Source organism: Mustela putorius, unplaced genomic scaffold (assembly GCF_011764305.1).
Source record: "Mustela putorius furo isolate JIRA1106 unplaced genomic scaffold, ASM1176430v1.1 tig00003923_pilon_pilon_pilon, whole genome shotgun sequence".
NCBI classification, from domain to species: domain Eukaryota; kingdom Metazoa; phylum Chordata; class Mammalia; order Carnivora; family Mustelidae; genus Mustela; species Mustela putorius.
Window position 1 is genome coordinate 8604985 of NW_025422068.1, and position 24738 is coordinate 8629722.

Genomic DNA, 24738 nt, shown 5'->3' on the forward strand with positions numbered 1-24738 from the left:
CAAATCCAGATTTTAAACCCCCCAAGTGGCTTACTTACCCACAAATGTTAAAGTCTGACTTAGCAGACTTCATGGTGGATGAAACATCACCAGTTGGAAGCATACAGAGGAAGAAAACCAAACTCAACAACAGAATCTAAAAACACTAATAAAAAAGGTACAGTTCACGCCCGCTGAATGTTTCCACAGTATGCTGGTAATGTCGCATCCCATGAAAACCTGTTGAGAACCAAGCTTAGTGGCTGGACCAAAAAAGCATAAATCAACATTACTGATAAGTATTTTCACATGCATCTTGGGAAAAAGAAATTTTTCAAAGCCTTGGGCTCTCGCCTTCAATTACAAAGTCATTACCTGATACATCTTTATAACTGTTATCAAATTATTTGATGTAAGTGTATTTGTTGCTTCAATTGGTCCAGGACTGAAGACGTCTTTTATGACTTCTGTAGCTCCAAGAGTTTCAGGTACAATGTTAAACACACAGGAAGTCTTCAAATGTGTTTTTACTGATTTAAAAATGCATGTCCATAATCTAATACAATATAGTACTTGTAAAGCACTCAGGATCTAAAAGTATACCAACATGGATATGAATCCTAGTTCCACCACTTATCAGCTGTGGGACTATAAACAAATTATTTAATAGCTCTGACCCTAAGATAATAGTAATACCTGCCCCAAAGGATTACTCATGACTAAATATAATGCATATAAACGGCAAAATCTGTTACAAAATAAGTATTAAATGAAGGAAAGCTATTATTACATAGTCTGGAAAAAAATAACTTTTTTTTTAAAGTTACCCAAAATATTTCATAAAACATTCTACCACTTGTTACTGTCACCAGCACATTACAGAAGTGAGCAACAAAACCACAAATACAATGAAAAGTACATGTATACTTTTCCTAATTTTCATAAGATTTAAAAAACTTTAACAATATTTTCACAGCAAAATCAATATCAAACTGGAGATTAACCTATACAGTTTGAGCTGTCTAAGCCTTAAGTGAGACTTTTGAGTTACCAAGATTTTTAATTTCTAGAAACTTTATGGAATGCTTTAATGAATTATTAAGTGTTCAGAACTATCTAATCTATTCCTTAACAAGCTCTTAGTGATCTTTAAATTATGACATAAAAGTGAAATAACTAAATTTAATCTGATCTAAGAATTTTGGTTATTTCTATGGTAAATTAAGAATGACTGGATTCTAGAGATGATTTCCGCAGTAGGTTCTTCTCCCACGGACCTTTCTGAAAACTCAGCACAATCATTATAGGCACAATTATTCACTCCCCTCCTGTGCCATTTATTTCATAAAACTTTCAACTACAGAAGGCAAGAAGTGTCCTGGAATGAATGAGCACTACAGCCAAGAGCCAGGAGTCTTGTGTTCAACTAACTAGCTATGTGATTAAAAATTTTATTCCTCTCACACCATACACAAGTTAATTTAAAAATCTCTACTGTATCTATCAGTTCCAAGAGGCTTTAATTTTCTTGAAAACTGTCTCTGGAAAGTTCTGCCGTATTTTACCTTTAACTAATTTTATTTCATTCATTCATTCAATCATTCATCATATATTGAGCACCTACTGTATGACAAGCACTATGCTAGAAGCTGGGATTACAAAGTTGAGTAGAATATACTCTCCTCACAAGCTCACAACTAAAATGGGTCAGATTCAAACTTTCCTAACATAAGCTGCCTGCTAATAATACAGCATTTAAGTACAAAAATAACTTCAAAGTAAGCATGTGTGAGTACTTGGCCATTACCATTTAAAATTTACTGAATTCATTTTGAACACAGATGGTAGGGTAGAAAGATATAATCAACTTGATAGTTTTTATATTTCAGGAAGATTCTACTTGTGGCTCCTAGTGCTCTCATTCCTGCCACATTCAGCAGCACTGACAGTGGTAAATGATAAAAAGATTAGTGAATTGTTCAATAAAATATTTGTCTTGTTGTGAGGATGAAAACATTCAACACACCAAAGATTTGTCCTACTTTGTAAACTAACACACTGAGATCTCATTATGCTTTCATTCCGAAGTGGCACTACTCTGAAGAAAACCGTTAGGAGACTCCTTTTCAAAGCAAAATTAACTAGACACTAGCTGCACAATGCTGAATAAATTAATGTCACAATTTTTTCAAAATAAAATTCAAGCTCCACGTGTGATTTTTAAACATAAATGTGCTAATATTACAGGCAAGAACATAGCATCTAACTTTCAAAGTGTAAAAGTAATCAATACATGCTATCAGAAAGTTTGGCATTTCCATGACTTCTTCCTTTTTATTTTTTTTAAAGATTTTATTTATTTATTTGACAGGAAGAGAGAGATCACAAGTAGGCAGAGAGGTAGGCAGAGAGAGAAGGCAAGGCAGGCTCCCTGCTGAGCAGAGAGCCCGATATGGGGCTCGATCCCAGGACCCTGAGATCATGACCTGAGCCGAAGGCAGAGGCTTAACCCACTGAGCCACCCAGGCTCAGGACTTCTTCCTTTTTAAGAAAAACTATTAACTCATCAAATTTGATGCAATTTTAATATTAATTTGTCAATTGATACAGCACGTTACTGAACATTTACCTCAAATAGAACCATATGCCTTAGTATTCTCCACTCTCCTAATCTGTAAACAGTTGAAAAAATCAGCTAGGGGAATGTCCACAATAGCCAAACTATGGAAAGAACCTAGATGTCCATCAACAGATGAATGGATCAAGAAGATGTGGTATATATACACAATGGAATACTATGCAGCCATCAAAAGAAATGAAATCTTGCCATTTGCAACAACATGGATGGAACTAGAGCGTATCATGCTTAGTGAAATAAGTCAAGCGGAGAAAGACAATTATCATATGATCTCCCTGATATGAGGAAGTGGTGATGCAACATGGGGGCTTAAGTGGGTAGGAGAAGAATCAATGAAACAAGATGGGAGGGAGACAAACCATAAGTGACTCTTCATCTCACAAAACAAACTGAGGGTTTCTGGGGGGAGGGGGTTTGGGAGAAGGAGGCTGGGGTTATGGACACTGGGGAGGGTATGTCCTATGGTGAGTGCTGTGAAGTGTGTAAACCTGGCGATTCACAGACCTGTACCCCTGGGGATAAAAATATATGTTTATAAAAAATAAAGAGTTTAAAAAAAAAAATCAGCTAGGGGGCACCTGGGTGGCACAATAGGTTAAGTGCCCAACTCTTGGTTCCGGTTCAGGTCATAATCTCAGGGTCATGGGGCTCCGTGCTGGGCATGGAGTCTGCTTGAGATTCTCTCTCTCCCTCTGCCCCTCCCCTTACCCCCTGCTCATGCACGTGCACACGCGCACACACACACTCTACCTCTCCCTCTGCCCCTCGTCCATGCACCCGCACCCTCTCTCTCTCTAATAATCCTTTTCTTAAAAAAAAAAATAAGCTAAAGAGCCAAAATCTGAGATGACAATGTAAGAAGCTCACAGCCACCAAGGAGCTAAATGTCTCAAAAAATAATCCACATTCATACGATGCCTTACAGATGCATCATTTCCTATTTCCTTAATTTATACTTCCTTTAGGCAGAAAGATGCAAAGACCTAACTCCAAACCATTTTCTTCCCAATACTATAGAATTGTAAATTTATTGAAGTTTATATCACACTAATTTGTACTTTCTTCTGTGATTATGTGGAAATTAATAAACCAATCAGTTAACTCTGTCACTAAAGTTGCTCTCATGTCATGGACACTATGATGGTGGCACACTGGTTCATTCTGTGACTCTGGACTATGAACAACTTAAAGGCGAGATCTATCTAATATTTCCATTTTAACTTCTCACAGCTCCTAGGACATTACTGTGCCCCTATAAACAATCAAAAAGTAATGAAACATTAACTATGTTCAAATCCTGGCTCTGCCCCTTGCTAGCTATGTGCTCTTGGGAAAATTACTTAATGTCTCCAACCCCGAACTGCCTCACCTATTAGACAGATACCAGATGTTATTAATAGAATCTACTGATTAAGATTACTGTCAGCATTAACTAATCTACTTAAAGCCTCTAGCACAAGGTCTGCTGCATAAGAGTACTTAATGAACATGAATTGTCACTATTATTACTATTGGGCATCGTAGGCTGTTTCTTTTCAATGGATGCCCAAAAAGTAAGTAAGACACTTAAGTAACTTTTAACCAATTTTTACTATTTGAAGTAGGGGCAGAAAAAGAAAAGTGCAGTACATAATCTTCCCAGACAAGAGGCAATAGAGGTAGGAACCTGAATCTGAAAAGGGGGGCTTTCTTACAGGGTAGAGACTTGCAGTCAGAGTGACTAGAACACATGGATACCTAGGAAGCAGGAATGTCAGCAATCACAGGGTAAGAAACCTGTACCTGGAAAACCTATTTCCACATACTTCATAGTTTCTCTTTCCACAAGTCTTTAACAGAATTCATTTGGTAAATTTCATTTTGTGTAACTAAGACTAGAAAGAACAGGAAAAGAAATTCTGTTCTGTTCATGAGCAAGTCAGAGACTCAGAAAAGTGTGCTCTTAAAATGAAAACTCAGATTTCAGTTGGGGAAAAACGGAAACAAATTATAAGGAGGTGAAATTTTAGTATGGAGAAGCTTGCCAACAATTTCAAACAAAACTTTAGGCTACACTAAAGAGCACAATATGAGGACATTACTCCAACAAGAGAATTTTCACCCAAAGATGAGCAATTATAAAAAGTAATCCACAGGGGCGCCAGGGTGGCTCAGTGGGTTAAAGGCTCTGCCTTCGGCTCAGGTCATGATCCCAGGGTCCTGGGATAGAGCCCCACATCGGGTTCTCTGCTCAGCGGGGAGCCTGCTTCCCCCACCCCCCTCTTTGCCTGCCTCTCTGCCTACTTGTGATCTCTGTCAAATACATAAATAAAATGTTAAAAAAAAAAAAGTAATCCACAACAAGTAATCAATTGCAAAATCTGTCCAACTCTTCAGGAGGAAAGGAAAAACAAAATCCAGCACACATGGTTCAATTTTGGAAAGAAAGAAGAGCAAAAAGGAGAAAGTGATGAGAAAAAATAAGTGTCAACTTTCACACAGTAAGCCTAGAATCTATTCTCAGACCTTGTAAGATGCTCAAAATAAACTACAGAATCTGAACTAAAACAAAGAGACTTAACTCCTTCATACTTTACATTTAAGAAAACGGGCCCTGGAAGTTAAGGGCCATGATCAAAGAAGGAGAAGGAGGCAGTAAGACACAGGGAGTCAAATCCAACTTGCCTTCCTCTTCCTCCACACCAGGCTTTCTCTCAAATACATATTAAGAAACCATGATACCAGGTACAAAAGGTGGGGGGGGGGGGGCAAAACTAAGGAAGTGGGGAAAAAAATCCTCTACTCCATGGTGAACAAAAGAACCCATAAAAACGGGCACCTGGGTGGCTCAGTCAGTTAAGCGGCTGCCTTCGGCTCAGGTCATGATCCAGGGTCCTGGGATTGAGTCCCACATTGGGCTCCCTGCTGCTTCTCCCTCTCCCTCTGCCTGCCACTCTGCCTACTTGTGCTCACTCTCCATCTCCCTGTCAAATAAATTTTAAAAATCTAAAAAAAAAAACAAAAAAATGTAAGTCAGGTACAAATTCTCATGTAAGTGAAAAGAAAGGATACAAGAACCACATTCAAAGTTCTTCATATACATGAAAAGAAGAAAAGGCATTTGAAAATCACAAGGACCACTAGATAAACATTGTACTACCTTTAATCAAAGATAAAAATGGGAGGGAAAGTGCTAGGACATTCCCTAGAGGGTTTGTAGAGCACGAGGAATAGTGACTAGGGTCTAGAGGAGAAGGCAGGGTTGGCTGGCTTCCCTCAGATCTTTTTTCCTCTCTCCTTTCAGTGTTTCCTCATCCACTTTTTTTTGTCCTGATAACTTCTATCTTGCACTCTCACCTGCCCCAGGTTTCTCCATTTGGGACCATCCCTTAAACAATCGTGCTACTGGAAGAAGCAGATGTCATCCATTCTAAGGGACTGCTATTCTAAGGGTAATCTCTAAACGTCATTTCCATGTTAACTGTTCAGAATTCGACCACAGAAATGATGGAGCTACAGAACTGTGTCTTTACAACAAATGCTTTCAGATAACCTCTTAGCAGCAACTCTTAACCCAAACAACAATGAAAACTAGAAGATTTCTTTAAGTCTGCATTGTAAAAATTAATAAAGGGAAACCTCCCTAAGTGGAACCACACTAGTGCAAAAGGGATGTGAGAAACAGAGACTGGTAGGACAAGCCCAACTACTCATGTCAGTTACAGGAAGAATTGTCTACTACAGACCCAGCTGAGGAGCCTCAAGAGGAAAGAAACTTGGGGGCACCTGGGTAGCTCAGTTGGTTAAGTCTGGTTAAGATTCAATCAGTCTGACTCCTGATTTCAGTTCAGGCCATGATATCAGGGTTGTGGGATCAAGCCCTGTGTTGAGTTCCATGCTGGGTGTTGAGCCTGCTTAAGATTCTCTATCTCCCTCTCCCTTTGCCTCTACCCCTTTCCCTCCCACTCGGGGGTGGGGGGTCAGGGAGGAAAGAAAAGAAAAGGAGCTTCCACTATAGGCCTCAACAGGAAAGCTTTATATTGCTGCTGCTTCTTCTACAAGAAATCAACCATCCCTGAAACCCAGCCAGTGAGAAACTGTCATCACCCTTCTGGCTTCTAACTTTTGTTCAGAACAACCCCTACCAACTTCCTCCTCCTCCACAAAATCATGCTCCTCTCTTTTCTTTGTTGGACTAGCAGATGGTTTTGTAGTAGCTTACTTGTCCCAGCCTGCAACCCCCTACTTCCAAAGAAACACACCTCTTGCTCGCAAAGTAACTGGCAGTTTTATTTCTAAGGTTAAAGGCAGCAACTACATTTGTCAGGAAAGCCTGACTACATGGACATGAATCTATTTCTAGTATTTATTTATTTATTTTACTGTGAACATCCATGGTTACCAGAAGAAATATTGTAATTAAATGTAATGCCTGTACCTTATGAGGGGTATTACATAACATATTTCAAATATACCCTAAAATGTCTCTAAAATCTGAATCTCAAAATCCACTTGTTCCAAGAGTTTTTGGTTAAAGGATTATGGCTCCGTACTCTTTTCATTGCGAGTGCAGTATTTAACTTATCCAGATGACTATGATATGGGCATGCCCAAAATCTACCACTGTTTTCCAGTCCTGGCCTCAGTGATGTTCAAAATACACGTTCACCTAAGCTAAAGCCCATCTTCCTCTAATGTATCATTGTGGGCATTCAAAAGCCAGACATTCCTACATCAGATACTTTCCTCTTAGGACTTGTCCTGCTGTTTGTTACAAATACTGACCTCATAATCTTTTGTTTTCTCTCTTCTTAACCTAAACCCTGGTAAACTGAAATTTTATCTTTCTTCCCCATCCCTGGTTCTTAACCAGAGGTCATTCTGCTCCCCCAAGAAACACTCTGGCACTGTCTAGAGGCATTCTGGGTTGTTAAAATGGTGGGTGGAGTTGCTCCTCTGGATAAGGTTAGATATACTACAATACACAAGGCAACCCTCCAAAATAATTGTCCAGTTTGAAATGTTAGTAGTGCCAATATTGAGAAACCCTGCTATATATAGCAATCCCATCATTCTTATCCCCAAAATGAAATTGTTCCACGTAATTTTAAAATTGAGCCCTTCGAATTGGATAGTTCAAATGACTTTTTCTCTCTGTGGTCAGTGGTCCTCAAATATAGGACCATTTTATTTAGTCAATTTTTTTTTTTTTTTTTTTTTTGACAGACAGAGATCACAAGTAGGCAGAGATGCAGGCAGAGAGAAAGTGGGAAGCAGGCTCCCCGCCCAGCAGAGCCCATACGGGGCTTGATCCCAGGAGCCTGAGATCATGACCCGAGCCTAAGGCAGAGGCTTTAACCCACTGAGCCACCCGGGCACCCCTATTTAGTCATTTTTAATCACCAGATTCTTAAGCTGATAGGAAAGAAAACAATGATTATGTATTCTAAAGTTACCATTACAGTATAGTAACATTAAAAGAAATAGTTCTGTAGGGGCGCCTGGGTGGCTCAGTGGGTTAAAGCCTCTGCTTTCAGCTCAGGTCATGGTCTCAGGGTCCTGGGATCCAGCCCCGCATCGGACTCTCTGCTCAGTGGGGAGCCTGCTTCCTCCTCTCTCTCTCTCTCTGCCTGCCTCTCTGCCTACTTGTGATCTCTGTCTAATAAATAAATAAAATCTTTAAAAAAAAAAAAGAAATAGTTCTGTAAATAATTGTACTTATTATCTTTAGTCCATCCATTTTTTTTTTAAAAAAAGGAGACTAGTTTCTACGAAAAAAGAAAACATTTTCCTCCAGCAAGCAACTTAAACTTTTAAACTATTTTTCTTACACTTTAAATTTTACTTTTTTTTTTTTTAAACCCCTAACGGAAACCGCAAAGAGCTGAGTTTGGTACAGACATAAATCAGTTTATCTACAATATAATTAAGGATGTGAATCTAAAACAGTAGTGACTACTTAAATGGAGTCAGGAACATTTCTCTTTTTTGGTAAATAATTATGTTTAAATAAGAAAAGCTATCAGCTTACCCTTTACTTTTAGAGACCAAACCAAGAGATTGACTCAATCGATGAATAAAGGCTCTTTCAGTGCTGGTCAAAGAGGAAGGAAATTCCATTTCTACATGAAAAAAAAAAAAAAAAAAAACATACACACACACACAAAGGACCATTTGGGAATACACAATTTTCTATAAAGGTGCTTCAATAAACATACAGATATAAAATATGAAAAAAATGGGCCCCTGTGTGGCTCAGTCAGTTGAGCACACGACTCTTGATTTCTGCTCCAGTCATGATCTCAGGGTTGTGTACTGAGTTCTGAGTGGGGCTCCACGCTGGGCATAGAGTCGGCTTCAGATTCTCTTTCTCCCTCTCTCCTCCCCTCCCCCAATAAGCATTCTTTAAAAAAAAAAAAAAAAAAACCCTGTAAGCATATGTGATTTTATGTGAAAAGTCATTTTCACATTCTGTGAAAAGGTCATTTTATGTGTGAAGTAGTGATTAATTCAACTAACTGCTGAATGTCTACCAGAGTTACCATATTAGTAAAAATTAAATCTAAATGTGATAGAGGTCTCTCCTGTTCACCAAAGATTACTCCTCTTATTTGTACTGGAATGTTCAATTTGGTAAGATAACTAACTATGAACCTATTTTCCTAATTTAACTTAGTTGAGTCCTGACTTGCTTAATTCACAAAAGGTTCGTTTCCTTCTGCAATGAGCGATGCTCAAGCATTATAAATGCTCAACGTCAAACTCCATTGTTTTTGCTTTCAAAACTGTCTAGAATTAATATTTCACTATCGCAGAGGGGACGTGTTGCTTTCCTATTGCTGAGGCTTTGCTTACGGCAAACGGACTCTACCCAAGTCATTGCCTGTTCTGGACTGTAAGGTTCCAAAGTCAAGGGCCTCCTTCCTAGGCCAGCATGGACTGGTTGGACACTATGTTGTACAGATCACCGCGGGTGGGCTGCGGGTTCTGCACCGGTTGACCCAAGGCAAGGAGCTTTCTATCGTTAAGGGGTGTGAAAGACGTTTCATCCACCAAAACCGGTTTAATTTTTTTCGGTATTTAAGCGTGATGCTTTCGGGATTTCAACCAAAGAAATTGGTTGAAATACATATTGCCAATGCATTTTTTCGTCTGATGTCCTCTGCTCTCCTGCTGTAGCTTAAACGTGCCTCAGCTAAGGCTACCTTAATCTCCTTTTAAAAAGGGAAGGGGGAGGATCAATGTGGCTTCGACGCCCCCAAGCTGCCTGCCTGCAGGCCTCTCTCTGGGGGAAAGAAACGCGTGTCCTGCAGGGGAGCAACGCGTCTCTCTCCACCTTCCGACTCATGCCAGGCGAGTGCTTCAGCCGTGCAGATATGCAGGACACCGTGCCTCCCACCCAGCACTACGAAGCGCGCCCCGGGCCCGCCGTGGAGGCCGGCTCCAGTGCGCCGCGGGCCCGGGGGCGGCCCAAGCCTTCCCTCCCCGCTCGGAGGCGGCCCCTCTACACCGCGGGTCCCGGCGTGGGGGAGGCGGGGCAGCCGGCGGGGTCCCCGTCGGGAACCTCACCTCTCTGGTCCCCGTATCGGAAGCGCTCCAGAGCGATATTGACCGCGATCTTCACCTCCTCGTCTATACGAATGTCCTTCAGCCCCCTGGCCCGGCCCCCGCCCCCAGGGCCGCACGGAGCTGGGCCGCCCCCGCCGCCCCCAGGAGCGGGCGGCCGCGGGGAGACGCTGCTCGGCCTGGACATGGCCCTGAGAAGTTCTCCCCGCGGGGGAGCGGCCAGGCCTGCGGGCGTTCGGTCAATGACAGGGACGGACGGCCACTGCCGGGACTGGACCGCTCCGCAGGCGGCCTGAGCCGGGCCGGGGTCAGCAGAAACCCACCCCGTCACCACAACAGCCGAGGAGGCGCCGGCGCCACAGAGAGCCCGGGCGAAGCGAAGAGCGCGGGCGTGATGACGTCACCAGGGCAGCGGGCGCCGGTGACCTCAGCGCGTCGGTCGCTCCTCGCCTCTCCGCCGCTGCCTGCCTGTGTCGCGGCCCCCACGCAGCCCATTCTCTCCGTCCTTCCCCGTCCGCACCTTCGCACCGAGGGGCTCCCATGCCTCCTTTTATTCTTTCCTTAAATCCTTCATTAATTATTTCGGTGAGCCTGTGTGGGCTCCCGCTGTGTGCCCGGCAGGCACCACGCCACCACGTACGTAGGTGTGGGACCAGGTGTGTGACGCGGGTTCTGCCCTCAAGGAGTTCACATTCCGGTGGGGGTAGAGTTGCCCGATGTAGCGCGCAAAAAGGCAGGATGCCCCCTTTTGTTTGCATTCAGATAACGAATAGGTTTTTAGAATTTCCTATGCAATATTTGGGAACACGTAGTAAAAAAAAACAAAAACAAAAAACCCTTATTCTACTGAAATGCAAGCTTAACAGAGCACTGTATTTTATGTGGCGACCCTAAATGGGGGACTCTTTTGTTTTGGAAGTCAAAGAGGATTATGAGAATCTGCTCTTCCTTGCGTACATTTCCACTGACATAAACCTAATCCTAGCCACCCTAACTGCTTCCACTCTGGTCTTTCCATGATCCATTCTGCAAAGAGCAACCAGAGTGATCCTTTTAAAAATATAAGCCTGATGGGGGCATCTGGGTGGTTTAGTGGGTTAAACTCCTGCCTCTAGCTCAGGCCCTGATCCCAGAGTCCTGGGATTGAGCCCCACATCAGGTTCCATGCTCAGCAAGGAGTCTGCTTCTCCCTCCCCTTCTGCCCCTTTCCCCTGCTCATGTTCTCTCCCTCTCTCTCAAAATAAATAAAATCTTCTTTTTCCGCAAGATTTTATTTATTTGACACAGAGAGAGATCACAAAAAGGCAGAGAGACGGGGGAAGCAGGGTCCGCACGAAGCAGAGAGTCTGATGCGGGACTCGATTCCAGGACCCTAAATCATGACCTGAGCCGAAGGCAGAGGCTTAACCCACTGAGCCATCCAGTTGCCCCTCAAGATATATGAAATCCTAAAAAGATAAAAATATAAGCCAGATAGGCTAACACTCCTACATAAAACACTCCAGTAACTCCCTATTCCAACTACTAAAAACCCACAATTTTTTTTGAGATTTTGTTTATTTATTTGACAGAGTGAGTGTGCAAGCACAAGAAGGTGGAGCAGCAGAGGGAGAGGAAGAAGCAGGCTCCCCATGAAGCACGGAGCCTGAAGCAGGGCTCCATCTCAAGACCCTGGAATCATGACCTGAGCCTAAGGCAGATGCTTAATGGACTGAGCCTCCTAAGCACCCTAAAAACCCACAATTTTTTACCAGGACCCTCAAGACACTACTGAGCAGGCCTCTGCCCTACCTCCCTGAATCTCATCTTCCTCACTTTCAGCGCTCACAGGCTCTGTTTTCTTGCCCGTGAACACACCCAAGTTCATTACCATCAAGGGAAATTTCCAGTTGCATAGTTTCCTCCTGCCCAAGACAATCTTCCTCCTAGTACTTCCTCATCATTTAAGACAAGATTCTATCCCTTACCTAGACAGGCTCTCTCACATCAATCCATTATGATTTACCACTGCTTTAAATTATTTAGTTTATTTATTTATAATTTGCTCTTTTCACTAGACTATAAACTCAAGAGCCAGAACCTTTTTTATCTTGTTTGTCAGTTTCACCAGCAGCTAAAACTGCAGAGACATAAAAACAAATATTCATTGGTTGGCCATATTTTAGAATCTGGAATCAGGACTGATCATCTCCACCCTCTAAAAACTTGCTTTGTAATCCTTGAGCTCCTAATCTCTTTGGGGCAGCAAAGGGAGAGAGAATCCCAAGCAGGCTCTACAAACAGCACAGAGCCTGAGGCAGGGCTCGATCCCACTATCCTGAGAGCATGACGTGAGCCAAAATCAAGAGTGTGACACTCAACCAACTGAGCCCCTGAGGGGGGTTTTGACTTGTAGTTCCCTGATGATGAGTGACACTGAGCATTTTTTCACGTGTCTGTTCACCATCTATCTGGTTGTCTTCCTTGGAAAAAATATCTGTTCATGTCTTCTGCCTGTTGCAGAAATAGGTTCTATATTCTGGCCCCAGCACAGATATCACTGAACCGTGTGAACATTTACTACTACCTTGATCTCTGTGTATCATAGTTTCCTTAGCTATGCCAATATAATATCTGTCGCTAATTAAGAGCCCAGGGCACTCGGGGCACCTGGGTGGCTCAGTGGGTTAAAGCCTCTTCCTTCAGCTCAGGTCCTGATCCCAGGGTCCTGGGATCAAGCCCCACATCAGGCTCTCTGCTCAGCGGGGAGCCTGCTTCCTCCTCTCTCTCTGCCTGCCTCTCTGCCTACTTGTGATCTCTGTCTGTCAAATAAATAAATAAAATCTTTTTTTTTTTTTAAAAAGAGCCCAGGGCACTGTCTTTATTTTCCCAAGCTTCACAAAACCATATGAAGTAGTTATATCACCTCGTGATACAGATAATACAGATGAAGAAGCAGGCTGCATGAGATTAAAATAACTGACCTGGCTGCCTGGGTGACCTCTGCCTTTGGCTCGGGTCATGGTCCCAGGGTCCTGGGATTGAGTCCCGCGTCGGGGACCTGCTTCCCCTTCTCTCTCTGCCTGCCTCTCTGCCTACTTGTAATCTCTTTCTCTGTCAAATAAGTAAATAAAATCTTTTAAAAAAATAATAAAATAAAATAACTAACCCAAGGCCATGCTACTAGTAACGAATGAGGTAGAGATAGAAAGCTGGCCCAGGCTATGATGAAGCCCAGCTTCATTCCGAGACAAAACAGATAGTAGATAATATCTGAGCATACCAAGTATGTAGTGAGAAAACATTTTATAATGGATCAGGCGCATAACTGTTTTCAATCTTATCCCATAACAACAGAGTTCCAGCAATTATTGGTTTGACCATTTACTCTAACCTTCAGATTTCCCCTCTGTAAATAGGTATATTTAATACTCTTAGGATGGGGATGCCTGGGTAGCTCAGATAGTTAAGCATCTGCCTTTGGCTCAGGTCATGATCCCAGGGTCCTGGTATGGAGTCTCATGTCAGGCTCCCTGCACAGCAGAGAGTCTGCTTCTCCCTCTCTCTCTCTGTCTCTCACCCTGCTTGTGCGCTCGCTCTCTCTCTCTTTCTCTCTCCCTAATAATTAGAATCTTTAAAAAAAATACTCATAAGATGGTTGTGACTATGTTATAATATGTAAGTATCAAGCATTGACTTCATGCTGTGTTCCTTTTTTCACTCTTTCCTTTCTTTTTGTGTTTTCTCAGTTATCTCTGCACCCAACATGGGGCTTGAACTCCCAACCCCAAGATCAAGAATTGCAGATACTGACTGAGCCACCAGGCACCCTGTCATTCATTTCCTTTCCTTTTAAATGAATAACTAAATGCTTGTATTGCTGATGCTGATGTATAGAACACATTCATCCAAATTAAAAAAAAAAAAATACTTGGGGCACCTGGGTGGCTCAGTCCATGGGACGTCTGCCCCAGCTTGGGTGGTGATCTCGGGGTCTAGGGATTGAGCCACACATTAGACTCCCTGCTCAGCGGGGAGCTTGCTTCTCCCTCTCCCCCGCACCTCCCCCCCCAATTCATGCTCTCTCTCTCTCTCGCTATCTCTCTCAAATAAATGAATAAAATCTTTTAACAAAAAGAGAATACTTACCTAAAGTTAGATAACACTAAATCTTAAGGTTAATCAGCTCTACATTCTCTGGTATTTTCCCAAACGCCCGAAAATTTCTGAGTTCTTGAGGTGAAACACTGCAATTCTACTTTTTACATATGCTTCAGAGAAAAATGAAAGTAGGGAAGGTATAGAATATTCACAAATGATGTCAAGTTATTCTTTGCATAGACTAGACCAAAAGCTTTTGTCCTTCTTTTTACCACTTAAAGTTGTGTGGTCTCATGCAATGATTTAATCTCTCTACCCACAAAAAGGATATGATAACACCTAGGGCACAGTGTTCTTATGGGGATGAAATGAGATTACATTACTTTTACACAGATGAAGTTCTTACCACAATTCCCAACTCATGACTCAGCTGTTTGGTATATTTAGATGCTTCTCAGTTCACCTGACAGAAAACCCAAGCCCAAAAAAGGCCCAAAGGAAGGACATTTCTTGTCTTCTAACAAGAAGTCTACCAGTAGGGTGGTTCCAGGACCAATCATTTCAACATGGCACACCAATGCCTTCAATCATCCAGCATCTGTCCAGCTTACCATTCTGTCATCTTTAGTGTCCACCACTCCCCCTCTTGGTTGCAGCTCTAAAGTAATCACATCATAACTCGCCACCAAAGATAAGTGCCCATTGTCTGATGTCTTCTTTTAAGAGAGAGAGAAAAACCTTCCCAGAAGCTCCAGAAATAGACATCCTTACATCTCTTACCCAGAACATGGTTAATGTCCTAGTCCCAAAAAGGAAGGAATGGGATTGCCATGAGAGGTCCCGTCTTTCCTAAAGCAGATATCACCCAGAAGAGAGTAGACAGGACTGGGGTTCTCTTGGCAAGTAATAAAGGATGGAGAATGGCTGTTGGATAGCCACAAAGGGTATTATAATAGTCTTCAGTGATGGTCACCCAATATTTCTGGTTTTCTTCCTTTCCAGATGGATAACAGAATTGTATTTCCTGGTCCCCTTAGAGCTGGGTGGGAACATACCATTAGCTCTGGCAAATGCATAGTGAGTTGAAGTGGTATGTGTCACTTTCCTGTTGTCTCCATTTTTCACTGTAATTAACCGCAAATAAGTAGCAAAACATGTACAATAAAGAAACTGAATTATCTGATGCTAATTGATTGATTTAAACAACCAAAAACTACATAAGAACATGCTCAGAAAAATTAAAGATCTACATGAACAAAAAGGTATACAGTATTCAGAAACCAGAAAACTCAATAACGTTAAGATATCAGTTGTTGGGGCGCCTGGGTGGCTCAGTGGGTTAAGGCCTCTGCCCAGAGTGCTGGGATTGAGCCCCGCATCGGGCTCTCTGCTCATCAGGGAGCCTGCTTCCTCCTCTCTCTCTGCCTGCCTCTCTGCCTACTTGTGATCTCTGTCTATCAAATAAATAAATAAATAAATAAATAAATAAAATCTTTAAAAAAAAAAAAGATATCAGTTGTTGGCGCCTGGGTGGCACAGTTGGTTAAACATCTCCTTCCACTCAGGTCATGATTCCAGGGTCCAGGGATCAAATCCTTCATCAGGCTCCCTGCTCATCCGGGAGCCTACTTCTCCCTCTCCCTCTACCCCTCCCCCACCCCACTCATGCTCGCTCGCTTGCGCACTCTCTCTCTCGCTCTCTCTCTCTCAAATAAATAAATAAAATCTAAAAATTAAAAAAATATATATCAGTTTTCCTCACCTTGGTCTACAAATTCAACACAATCCCTATCAGAATCCCAGCATATTTTTTCTCTCTCCTTTTTTTTTTAAGATTTATTTATTTCAGAGAGAGAGCAGGGGCAGGGGGAGAGAGACAGAGAGAATCCTCGAACCAACTCCCCACTGAGCACAGAGCCTGACACATACCTTTGTATTGATCGAGCTGTTATGTACAATGCTAAGACATGGAAGCAACCTGTGTCCATCGATAGACAATGGATAAGGAAGGCTCAATCCCAGACCTCTGAGATCATGACCTGAACCAAAATCAAGAGTCAGACACTTAATGGACTGAGCCCCCCAGACATCCCCTAGCAGGTTTTTTTTTTTTTTTAATTAACGAGTTGATTCTTCATACTGAAATGCACTAGAATGGCCAAAAGAATATGGAAACAGAAAAAAAAGTTTGAGGACCAACACTACCTGATTTAAAGACTTATTACAGGGGCACCTGGATGACTCAATCAATCAAGCATCTCTAAGTCTTGATTTCAGCTCAGGTCATGATCTTGGCATTGTGAGATCAAGCCCTGAGTCAGACTCCATGTTGGGTATAGAGCCTCCTTGGGATTCTCACTCTCTCTCTCCCTCTGCCCCTCCCCCAACTCATGCACAAGATCTCTCTCTCTCTCTCCCTCTCTCTCTGATAAATAAAATCTTTAAGGGACACCTGAATGGCTCAGTTGGTGGATCGTCTGCCTTTGGCTCAGGTCATGATCGCAGGGTCCTGGGATCAAACCCCACATGGGGCTCCCCGCTCAGCAAGGAGTCTGCTTTTCCCTCTCCCTCTGCCCTTCTCCTCACTCATGCTCTCTCTTTCTCTCTCTCCTTATCTCTCTCTCAAATAAATACATAAATAAAATCTCTTTTTAACAAAAGATTCCACATATAAGTGAAATCATATGGTATCTTTCTCTGTCTGACTTACCTCACTTAGCATAATATCCTCTAGGTCCATCTATGTTATCACAGATTGCAGTCTTTTTTTTAAGACTGAGTGATATTCACATATATATGAATATATATGAAGATAGATAGATAGATACCACTTCTTCTTTATCCATTGTCTATAGATGGACACAGGTTTCTTCCATGTCTTGGCATTGTACATAACAGTTCGATAAATACAGAGGTACACATATCTTTTCAAAAAAGTGTTTTCATTTTCTTTGGGCACCAACAATGGAATTATGGACTGCACAGTAAGTTCTTTCTTTCTTTCTTTCTTTTTTCTTTTTGAGACTTTATTTATTTATTTGAGAGAGAGAAAGAGAGAACATGTGTGTACAAACAAGGAGAGGGGCAGAGGGAAAGGAAGAGGGACAAGGAGATTCCTGGCTGAGCAGGAAACCCAGCACGGGCTCAATCCCAGGACCCTGGGACCATGACCTGAGCCAAATGCAGATGCTCAACTGAGCCATCCAGGTACCTCTGGCCTGTATGGCAGTCCTTTTTTGATCTGGTTTGGTTTTTTGTTGTTGTTGTTGTTTTGTCTGTAGGTTGCCTGCTTTTTTTTAATCTTTATTTTTTATTTTTTATTTTTTTAAAAAACATATAATGTATTTTTATCCCCAGGGGTACAGGTCTGTGAATCGCCAGGTTTACACACTTCCCAGCACTCACCATAGCACATACCCTCCCCAATGCCCATAACCCCAGCCCCCTCTCCTGACCTCCCCTCCCCCCAGCAACCCTCAGTTTGTTTTGTGAGATTAAGAGTCACTTATGGCTTTTTCATAACGGGTTTGCTGCCAGAACACAGGTGTCGTGAAAACCACCGCTCATCCTAAACCAGAATGGGGAAGGAAAAGACTCATATCAACATTGTTGTCATCAGACACATAGATTCGGGCAAGTCTACCACTACTGGTCATCTGATCTACAAATGTGGTGGGATCAACAAAAGAACTATCGAAAAATTCGAGAAGGAGGCTGCTGAGATGGGAAAAGGCTCCTTCAAGTATGCCTGGGTCTTGGATAAACTGAAAGCTGAACGTGAACGTGGCATCACCATTGATATCTCCCTGTGGAAATTCGAGACCAGCAAGTATTATGTGACCATCATTGATGCTCCAGGACACAGAGACTTTATCAAAAACATGATTACAGGCACATCCCAGGCTGACTGTGCTGTCCTGATTGTTGCTGCTGGTGTTGGTGAATTTGAAGCCTGTATTTCCAAGAACAGGCAGACCCGTGAGCATGCCCTTCTGGCTTACACACTGGGTGTAAAACAACTAATTGTTGGTGTTAACAAAATGGATTCCACTGAGCCACCCTACAGCCAGAAGAGATATGAGGAAATCGTTAAGGAAGTCAGCACCTGGGGCGCCTGGGTGGCTCAGTCGTTAAGTGTCTGCCTTCGGCTCAGGTCATGATTCCAGGGTCCTGGGATCAAGCCCCGCATCGGGCTCCCTGCTCAGCAGAGGGCCTGCTTCTCCCTCTGCCTGCTGCTCCCCCTACTTGTGTGTGTGCTCTCTCTCTCTCTTTCTCACTATCAAACAAATAAATAAAATGTTTAAAAAAAAAAAATAAAAAAAAAAATAAAAAAAAAAAAAAAGAGGCTGATTCTCAAGGAAGTCAGCACCTACATTAAGAAAATTGGCTACAACCCCGACACAGTAGCATTTGTGCCAATTTCTGGTTGGAATGGTGACAACATGCTGGAGCCAAGTGCTAATATGCCTTGGTTCAAGGGATGGAAAGTCACCCGTAAAGATGGGAATACCAGTGGAACCACACTGCTTGAAGCTCTGGATTGCATTCTGCCACCAACTCGTCCAACTGACAAGCCCTTGCGTCTGCCTCTCCAGGACGTCTGCAAAATTGGTGGTATTGGTACCGTCCCTGTGGGCCGAGTGGAGACTGGTGTTCTTAAGCCTGGCATGGTGGTCACTTTTGCTCCAGTCAATGTTACAACTGAAGTCAAGTCTGTTGAAATGCACCATGAAGCTTTGAGTGAGGCCCTTCCTGGGGACAATGTGGGCTTCAATGTCAAGAACGTATCTGTCAATGATGTTCGTCGTGGCAATGTGGCTGGTGACAGCAAAAAAGACCCACCAATGGAAGCAGCTGGCTTCACAGCTCAGGTGATTATCCTGAACCATCCAGGCCAAATTGGATATGCACCTGTGCTGGATTGTCACACAGCTCACATTGCTTGCAAGTTTGCTGAGCTGAAGGAGAAGATAGATCATCGTTCTGGAAAAAAGCTGGAAGATGGTCCCAAGTTCTTGAAATCTGGTGATGCTGCCATTGTTGATATGGTTCCTGGCAAGCCTATGTGTGTTGAGAGCTTCTCTGACTATCCTCCTCTGGGCCGTTTCACTGTTCGTGACATGAGACAGACGGTTGCTGTGGGTGTCATCAAACAGTGGACAAGAAGGCAGCTGGAGCTGGCAAGGTCACCAAGTCTGCCCAGAAAGCTCAGAAGGCTAAATGAATAGTATCCCCAATACCTGCCACCCCAGTCTTAATCAGTGGTGGAAGAACGGTCTCAGAACTGTTTGTGTCAATTGGCCATTTAAGTTTAATAGTAAAAGACTGGTTAATGATAACAATGCATTGTAAAACCTTCAGAAGGAAAGGAGAATGTTTTGTGGACCATTTGTTTTTTTGTGTGTGTGTGGCAGTTTTAAGTTATTAGTTTTTAAAATCAGTACTTTTTAATGGAAACAACTTGACCAAAAATCTGTCACAGAATTTTGAGACCCATTAAAACAAAAGTTTAATGAGGAAAAAAAAAAAGAGTCACTTATGGTTTGTCTCTCTCCTGATGCCCTCTAGTTTCATTTATTCTTCTCCTACCCCCCTAACCCCCCATGTTCCATCACCACTTCCTCCTATCAGGGAGATCATATGATAGTTGTCTTTCTCTGATTGACTTATTTCACTAAGCATGATACCCTCTAGCTCCATCCACATCGTCGCAAATAGCAAGATTTCATTTCTTTTGATGGCTGCAATATATATATATATATATATATATATAATATATTATATATATAATCTCCATTCATTTATCCATTCATCTGTTGATGGACATCTAGGTTCTTTCCATAGTTTGGCTATCATAGACATTGCTGCTATAAACATTCAGGTGCACGTGCCCCTTTGGATCACTATGTTTGTACCTTTAGGGTAAATGTCCAGTAGTGCAATTGCTGGGTCATAGGGTAGTTCTATTTTCAACTTTTTGAGGAACCTCCATGCTGTTTTCCACAGTGGTGCATCAATTTACATTCCCTCCAACAGTGCACAAGAGTTCCTTTTTGTCCACATCCTCACCAACATTTGTTTTTTCTTGTCTTTTTGAATCTAGCCATTCTGACTGCTGTGAGGTGATATGTCATTGTGATTTTGTTTTGCATTTCCTAGATCTTGAGTAATGTTGAACATCTTTTCATGAGTCTGTTGCCCATCTGTATGTCTTCTTTGGAAAAATGTCTATTCAGGTTCTCTATTTTTTAATCAGATTGTTTAGGGGGGTGGTTTTTTGTGGGGTTTTTTTGCTGTTGAATTGTATGAGTTCTTCATGTATTTTGGAAATTAAGACCTTATGAGATATATAATTTGTAAATGTTTCCTCCCATTCAGTAGGTTGCCTGTGCATTTTGTTGATGGTTTCCTCTGATGTGCAAAAAACTTCTTAGTTTGACATGGTCCCAGCAGTTCATTTTTTTTTAAGATTTATTTATTTATTTGACAGAGAGAGACCAAGCAGGCAGAGAGGCAAGCAGAGAGAGAGAGAGAGGAGGAAGCAGGCTCCCCACCAAGCAGAGAGCCTGATGCGGGACTCTCGATCCCAGGACCCCGAGATCATGACCTGAGCCGAAGGCAGAGGCTTAACCCACTAAGCTACCCAGGTGCCCCCCAGCAGTTCATTATTGCTTTTGTTTCCTTTACCTTCCATTTCCTTCCATAAATATGTTTCCAAGGCCAATGCCCAAGAGATTTCTGCCTACATCATCCTTTAGAAATTTTATGATTTTAGGTCTTATATTTAGGTCTTTAATCCAATTTGACTTTATTTTGTGTATGGTGTAAGAAAATGACCCAGTTTCTTTTTTTGCCTATAGCTGCCAGTTATCCCAATACCATATATTGAAAAGACTATCTTTTCCCCATCATATATTCTTACCTCCTTTGCTATAGATTAAATGACCATATAAGTGGGGTTTATTTCTGGGCTCTCTATCCTGTTCCATAGATTTATGTGTCTCTCTTTGTGCCATTACCATATCTTGTAACCTTTTCTGATTTAAAGTCTATTCTGTCTGATACTAGTACAGTCGCCCTGCTCTCTTCTGATTACTGTTTGTGTGGAATAGCCTTTCCCATTCTTTCACTTGTGTGTCTGGATCTAAAACAAGTCTCCTGTACATAGACAACATATACTTGGGTCATGGCTTTTACCAGTTTTGCCAATCTTTACCTTTTCACTGGAGAGTTTAATCCATTTAAATTTAAAGTAATTACTAATAAGGAGGGACTTACTTCTGTCATTTTGCTATTAGTTTTCTGTTTGCTTTATAGCTTTTTTTGTCCCTCATGTCTTGCCTTTACTGTCTTCTTGCATTTAGTTAATTTTTTAGTAGTGAAACATTTAAATTCCTTTCTCATTTCCTTTAGTATATATTCTGTGGCTATTTTTTAAAGATTTTATTTATTCATTTGGAAGACAGATCACAAGTAGACAGAGAGGCAGGCAAAGAGAGAGGGGGAAGCAGGCTCCCTGCTGAGCAGAGAGCCCAACATGGGGCTCGATCCCAAGACCCTGAGATCATGACCTGAGCTGAAGACAGACTCTTAACCCACTGAGCCACCCAGGTGCCCCCTATGGTTATTTTCTATGTGATTACTATAGGAATGATATCTACCATCTTACAGTTATAACACACTAATCTGAATGTATACTACTTTACCTTCAGTAAAACGCAAAATCTCTGCTCCTTTAACAGCTCAGTTGTTACCCTTTCAGTTGTGGGTATCTCAGAATTATATCTCTATATATTGTGTGCAATAGTTACTCCTTACTATAAAAAGAAGCTGTGGAAACACTCAATAAATTGCATAAATATCCAGAGAATTATACTGAATGGAAAAAGTGAATCTCAAAAGGTTCACTGAGTGAACTGAGTCACTGAGTGATTACACTTATATAACATTCTTGATATGACAAAGTTATAGAAACGGAGAGCACAGATTACTTGCCGTCTAGGGTGAAAGATGGAGTGAAGGAACGGGGAGGTAAAGTGTGGGTATAATAAGTCAACATGAGGGATCCCTGTGGTGATGGAATGTCCTGTGTCTTGACTGTATCAATGTCAATAGTCTGGTTGTGATATTGTATTATACGTGGGCAAGATGTTACCATAGGGGAAACATAATGGGTACACTGATTCTCTCTGTATTGTTTCTTACAACTGCATGTGAATCTATAATTATCTCAACATAAAAAGTTCAATTTTAAAAATACTAGAAACTTCTATTATAAAATGTTATCATTTATTAATTCTAGAGCCATTTGTTAATTCTGAATAGTGGGGACATCAGCATGTAGTTATAAAAGCACTAAGAAAAACACAACCAGGGACTCCTGGGTGGCTCATTTGGTTAAGAGTCTGCCTTCAACTCAGGTCATGATCCCAGGGTCCTGGGATGGAGCCCCACATCGGGCTCCCTACTCGGCGGGAAGCCTGCTTCTCCCTCTCCCACTCCCTCTGCTTGTGTTCCCTCTCTCAATGTCTCTCTCTGTCTAATAAACAAAATCTTTTAAAAAAAGAAAAGAAAAACACAACCAGGGGTGCCTGGGTGGCTCAGTCAGTTAAGTGTCTGCCTTAGCTCAGGTCGTGATCTCAGGGTCCTGAGATGGGGTCAGGCTCTCTAGATAGCAGAGTCTGCTTCTCCCTCTCACTCTCTCAAATAAATAAATGAAAATCTTAAGAAAAAAAAAAAAAAGAACAACACAACCAGCAATTCACAGAAGAAATCAAATGACCAAGAAGAAACCCTCAGCATCTGAGGAGATAAAAATGAAAAGGATAGGAAGGAAAGGAAATAAATGGAAAATAAAAGGAAATACAACTTTTCATCCACGTTTTAATCTTTGCAAAAGATAAACTCTTTTAAAGATTCTGTTAAAAGGTTACATCTTTTGAAGATTTGCAAAAGACCTAATCTTTTGCAAAGATTAAAAAGGTGGAGAATATTTGACCAAAGTGTGGAAATTAAGCACTATAGTACACTGCTGGTGAAACTATAATTGGTACAAATTGTGAAAGGGGAATTTTGTGTTCTCTTATCAAAGAGTCCTCCATGTCCTACAGTAATGCATTTTTAGAAAATGAACACAAATTGCTATTGCAGTAATATACATAAGAGCAAATAATGAAGTGGGGGGTGCCTAGGTGGCACAGTTAAGCCACTGACTCTTGGTTTCAGCTCAGGTTGTGACGTCAGGGTAGTGAGATGGAGCTCCACATTGGGCTCTGTGCTCAGCAGGGAGTCTGCTTAACCTTCTCTTCTTCCTCAGCCCCTCACCTGCCTGTGCACACCCACGCACACGTCTTCTCTCTCTCTCTCTCTCTCTCTCTCTCCAAAATAAACAGATGGATCACTGAAAAAAATAATTGAGGGAAAGAAATCTTAACCATTTTCATTACAGGAATGGTTAAAAATAAGGTGCTGTATGAACCAAAATGATGTTTCATTGTTACTGTTAGGAAAAATGAACTAAAGACTTCCAATGAGGGGGAGATGTCAACACATTCTCATTAAACTTCACTCCCGAAGACCAAACGAAACCACAAAGAGAACCCATATTATAGAGAAAACCTCCAATTTTTCCGAAGCCTTTAGGTGGCACAGTCAGAAACTGCTAAGTTCCAAGAGCTGCCAAATACACTGGAATTTGTATAAAATCCTGGAAGGGCAGACACAGACCCTCTGTTGATCTCACACTGAGCACAGAGCCCTCCAAAACAGGCGACTGTCCCCAAGACCCCCACCAATACTCCTATACCTGCGGGCCACTAGGGCACCAAACCCTGCCTGGAGAGGAGCCACCACCGCCCAGCTCCTGCAGCAAAGCCCATGTGGATAATGTCTGGTGCTGATGCTGTGCGTGGATGCCTGGGACGATACAGACCAGATCTAGGAGTGGATGGGTTTTGGAGAGCAAAAAAGGTAAAGTGAGTCTCCTGGGCTTTTTTTTTTTTCCTCCCGCCAAAGTAAGTTGGCGCACCATTTGTGTCACTTTTTCAAAGTTCAGAGGGTTTTTTGGTTTTTCTTTTCTTTTCTTTTTCTTTTTCTTCTTCTTTTTTTTTTTTTTTGTTTGTTTTTGGTTTTTTGTTGTTGTTGTTTGTTTGTTTATCCTAGAGAGAGAAAGCTTGCGCGAACTTGGCGCCGAGCGGCGGGGGGAGGGCAGAAGGATATAGAAAGGGAATCTCAAGCGGACTCCGCCTGGTACCTCAGTGGGACGGGTGCTCAATCCTATGACCCTGAGATCATGACCTCAGCAGAAATCGGGAGGGGATGCTTAATTGAGGAAGCCATCTAGGCGCCCCTGCATTTTGCTTTTTCAAACTCAGGACCTGGGAGATCAAAACCTGAGCTGAAATCAAGAGCCTGACGCTTAACCCACTGAGCCACTCAGACCCCCCTCAAAGTTCAGTTTTTTTAAATGGAAGCAAGCCCAAAGTGTAAATGCAGAC

General features: G+C 42.1%; 1 protein-coding gene and 1 pseudogene across 4 annotated transcripts in view; one reads left to right on the forward strand and one right to left on the reverse strand.

Annotated features, from left to right (window-relative positions):
* The window catches only part of YTHDC2 (YTH domain containing 2), a 76440-nt gene extending 65882 nt beyond the window's left edge, over positions 1 to 10558 (reverse strand). For 3 of the 4 annotated variants that reach the window (XM_045069248.1, XM_045069247.1, XM_045069246.1), the window contains exons 1-2: positions 10166 to 10558; positions 8628 to 8718 (exon numbers count right to left, since the gene is read on the reverse strand). In XM_045069248.1, the coding sequence (XP_044925183.1) occupies positions 8628 to 8718; positions 10166 to 10349 (275 nt within the window). In that variant the 5' untranslated portion in view covers positions 10350 to 10558. Of the gene's footprint in view, positions 1 to 8627; positions 8719 to 10165 lie in introns of those variants that run through there. The other variant, XM_045069249.1, reaches the window with a different exon arrangement.
* Positions 10559 to 17769: 7211 nt separating this feature from the next.
* LOC101680780 lies at positions 17770 to 19581 on the forward strand (annotated as a pseudogene).
* Positions 19582 to 24738: the final 5157 nt, after the last annotated feature.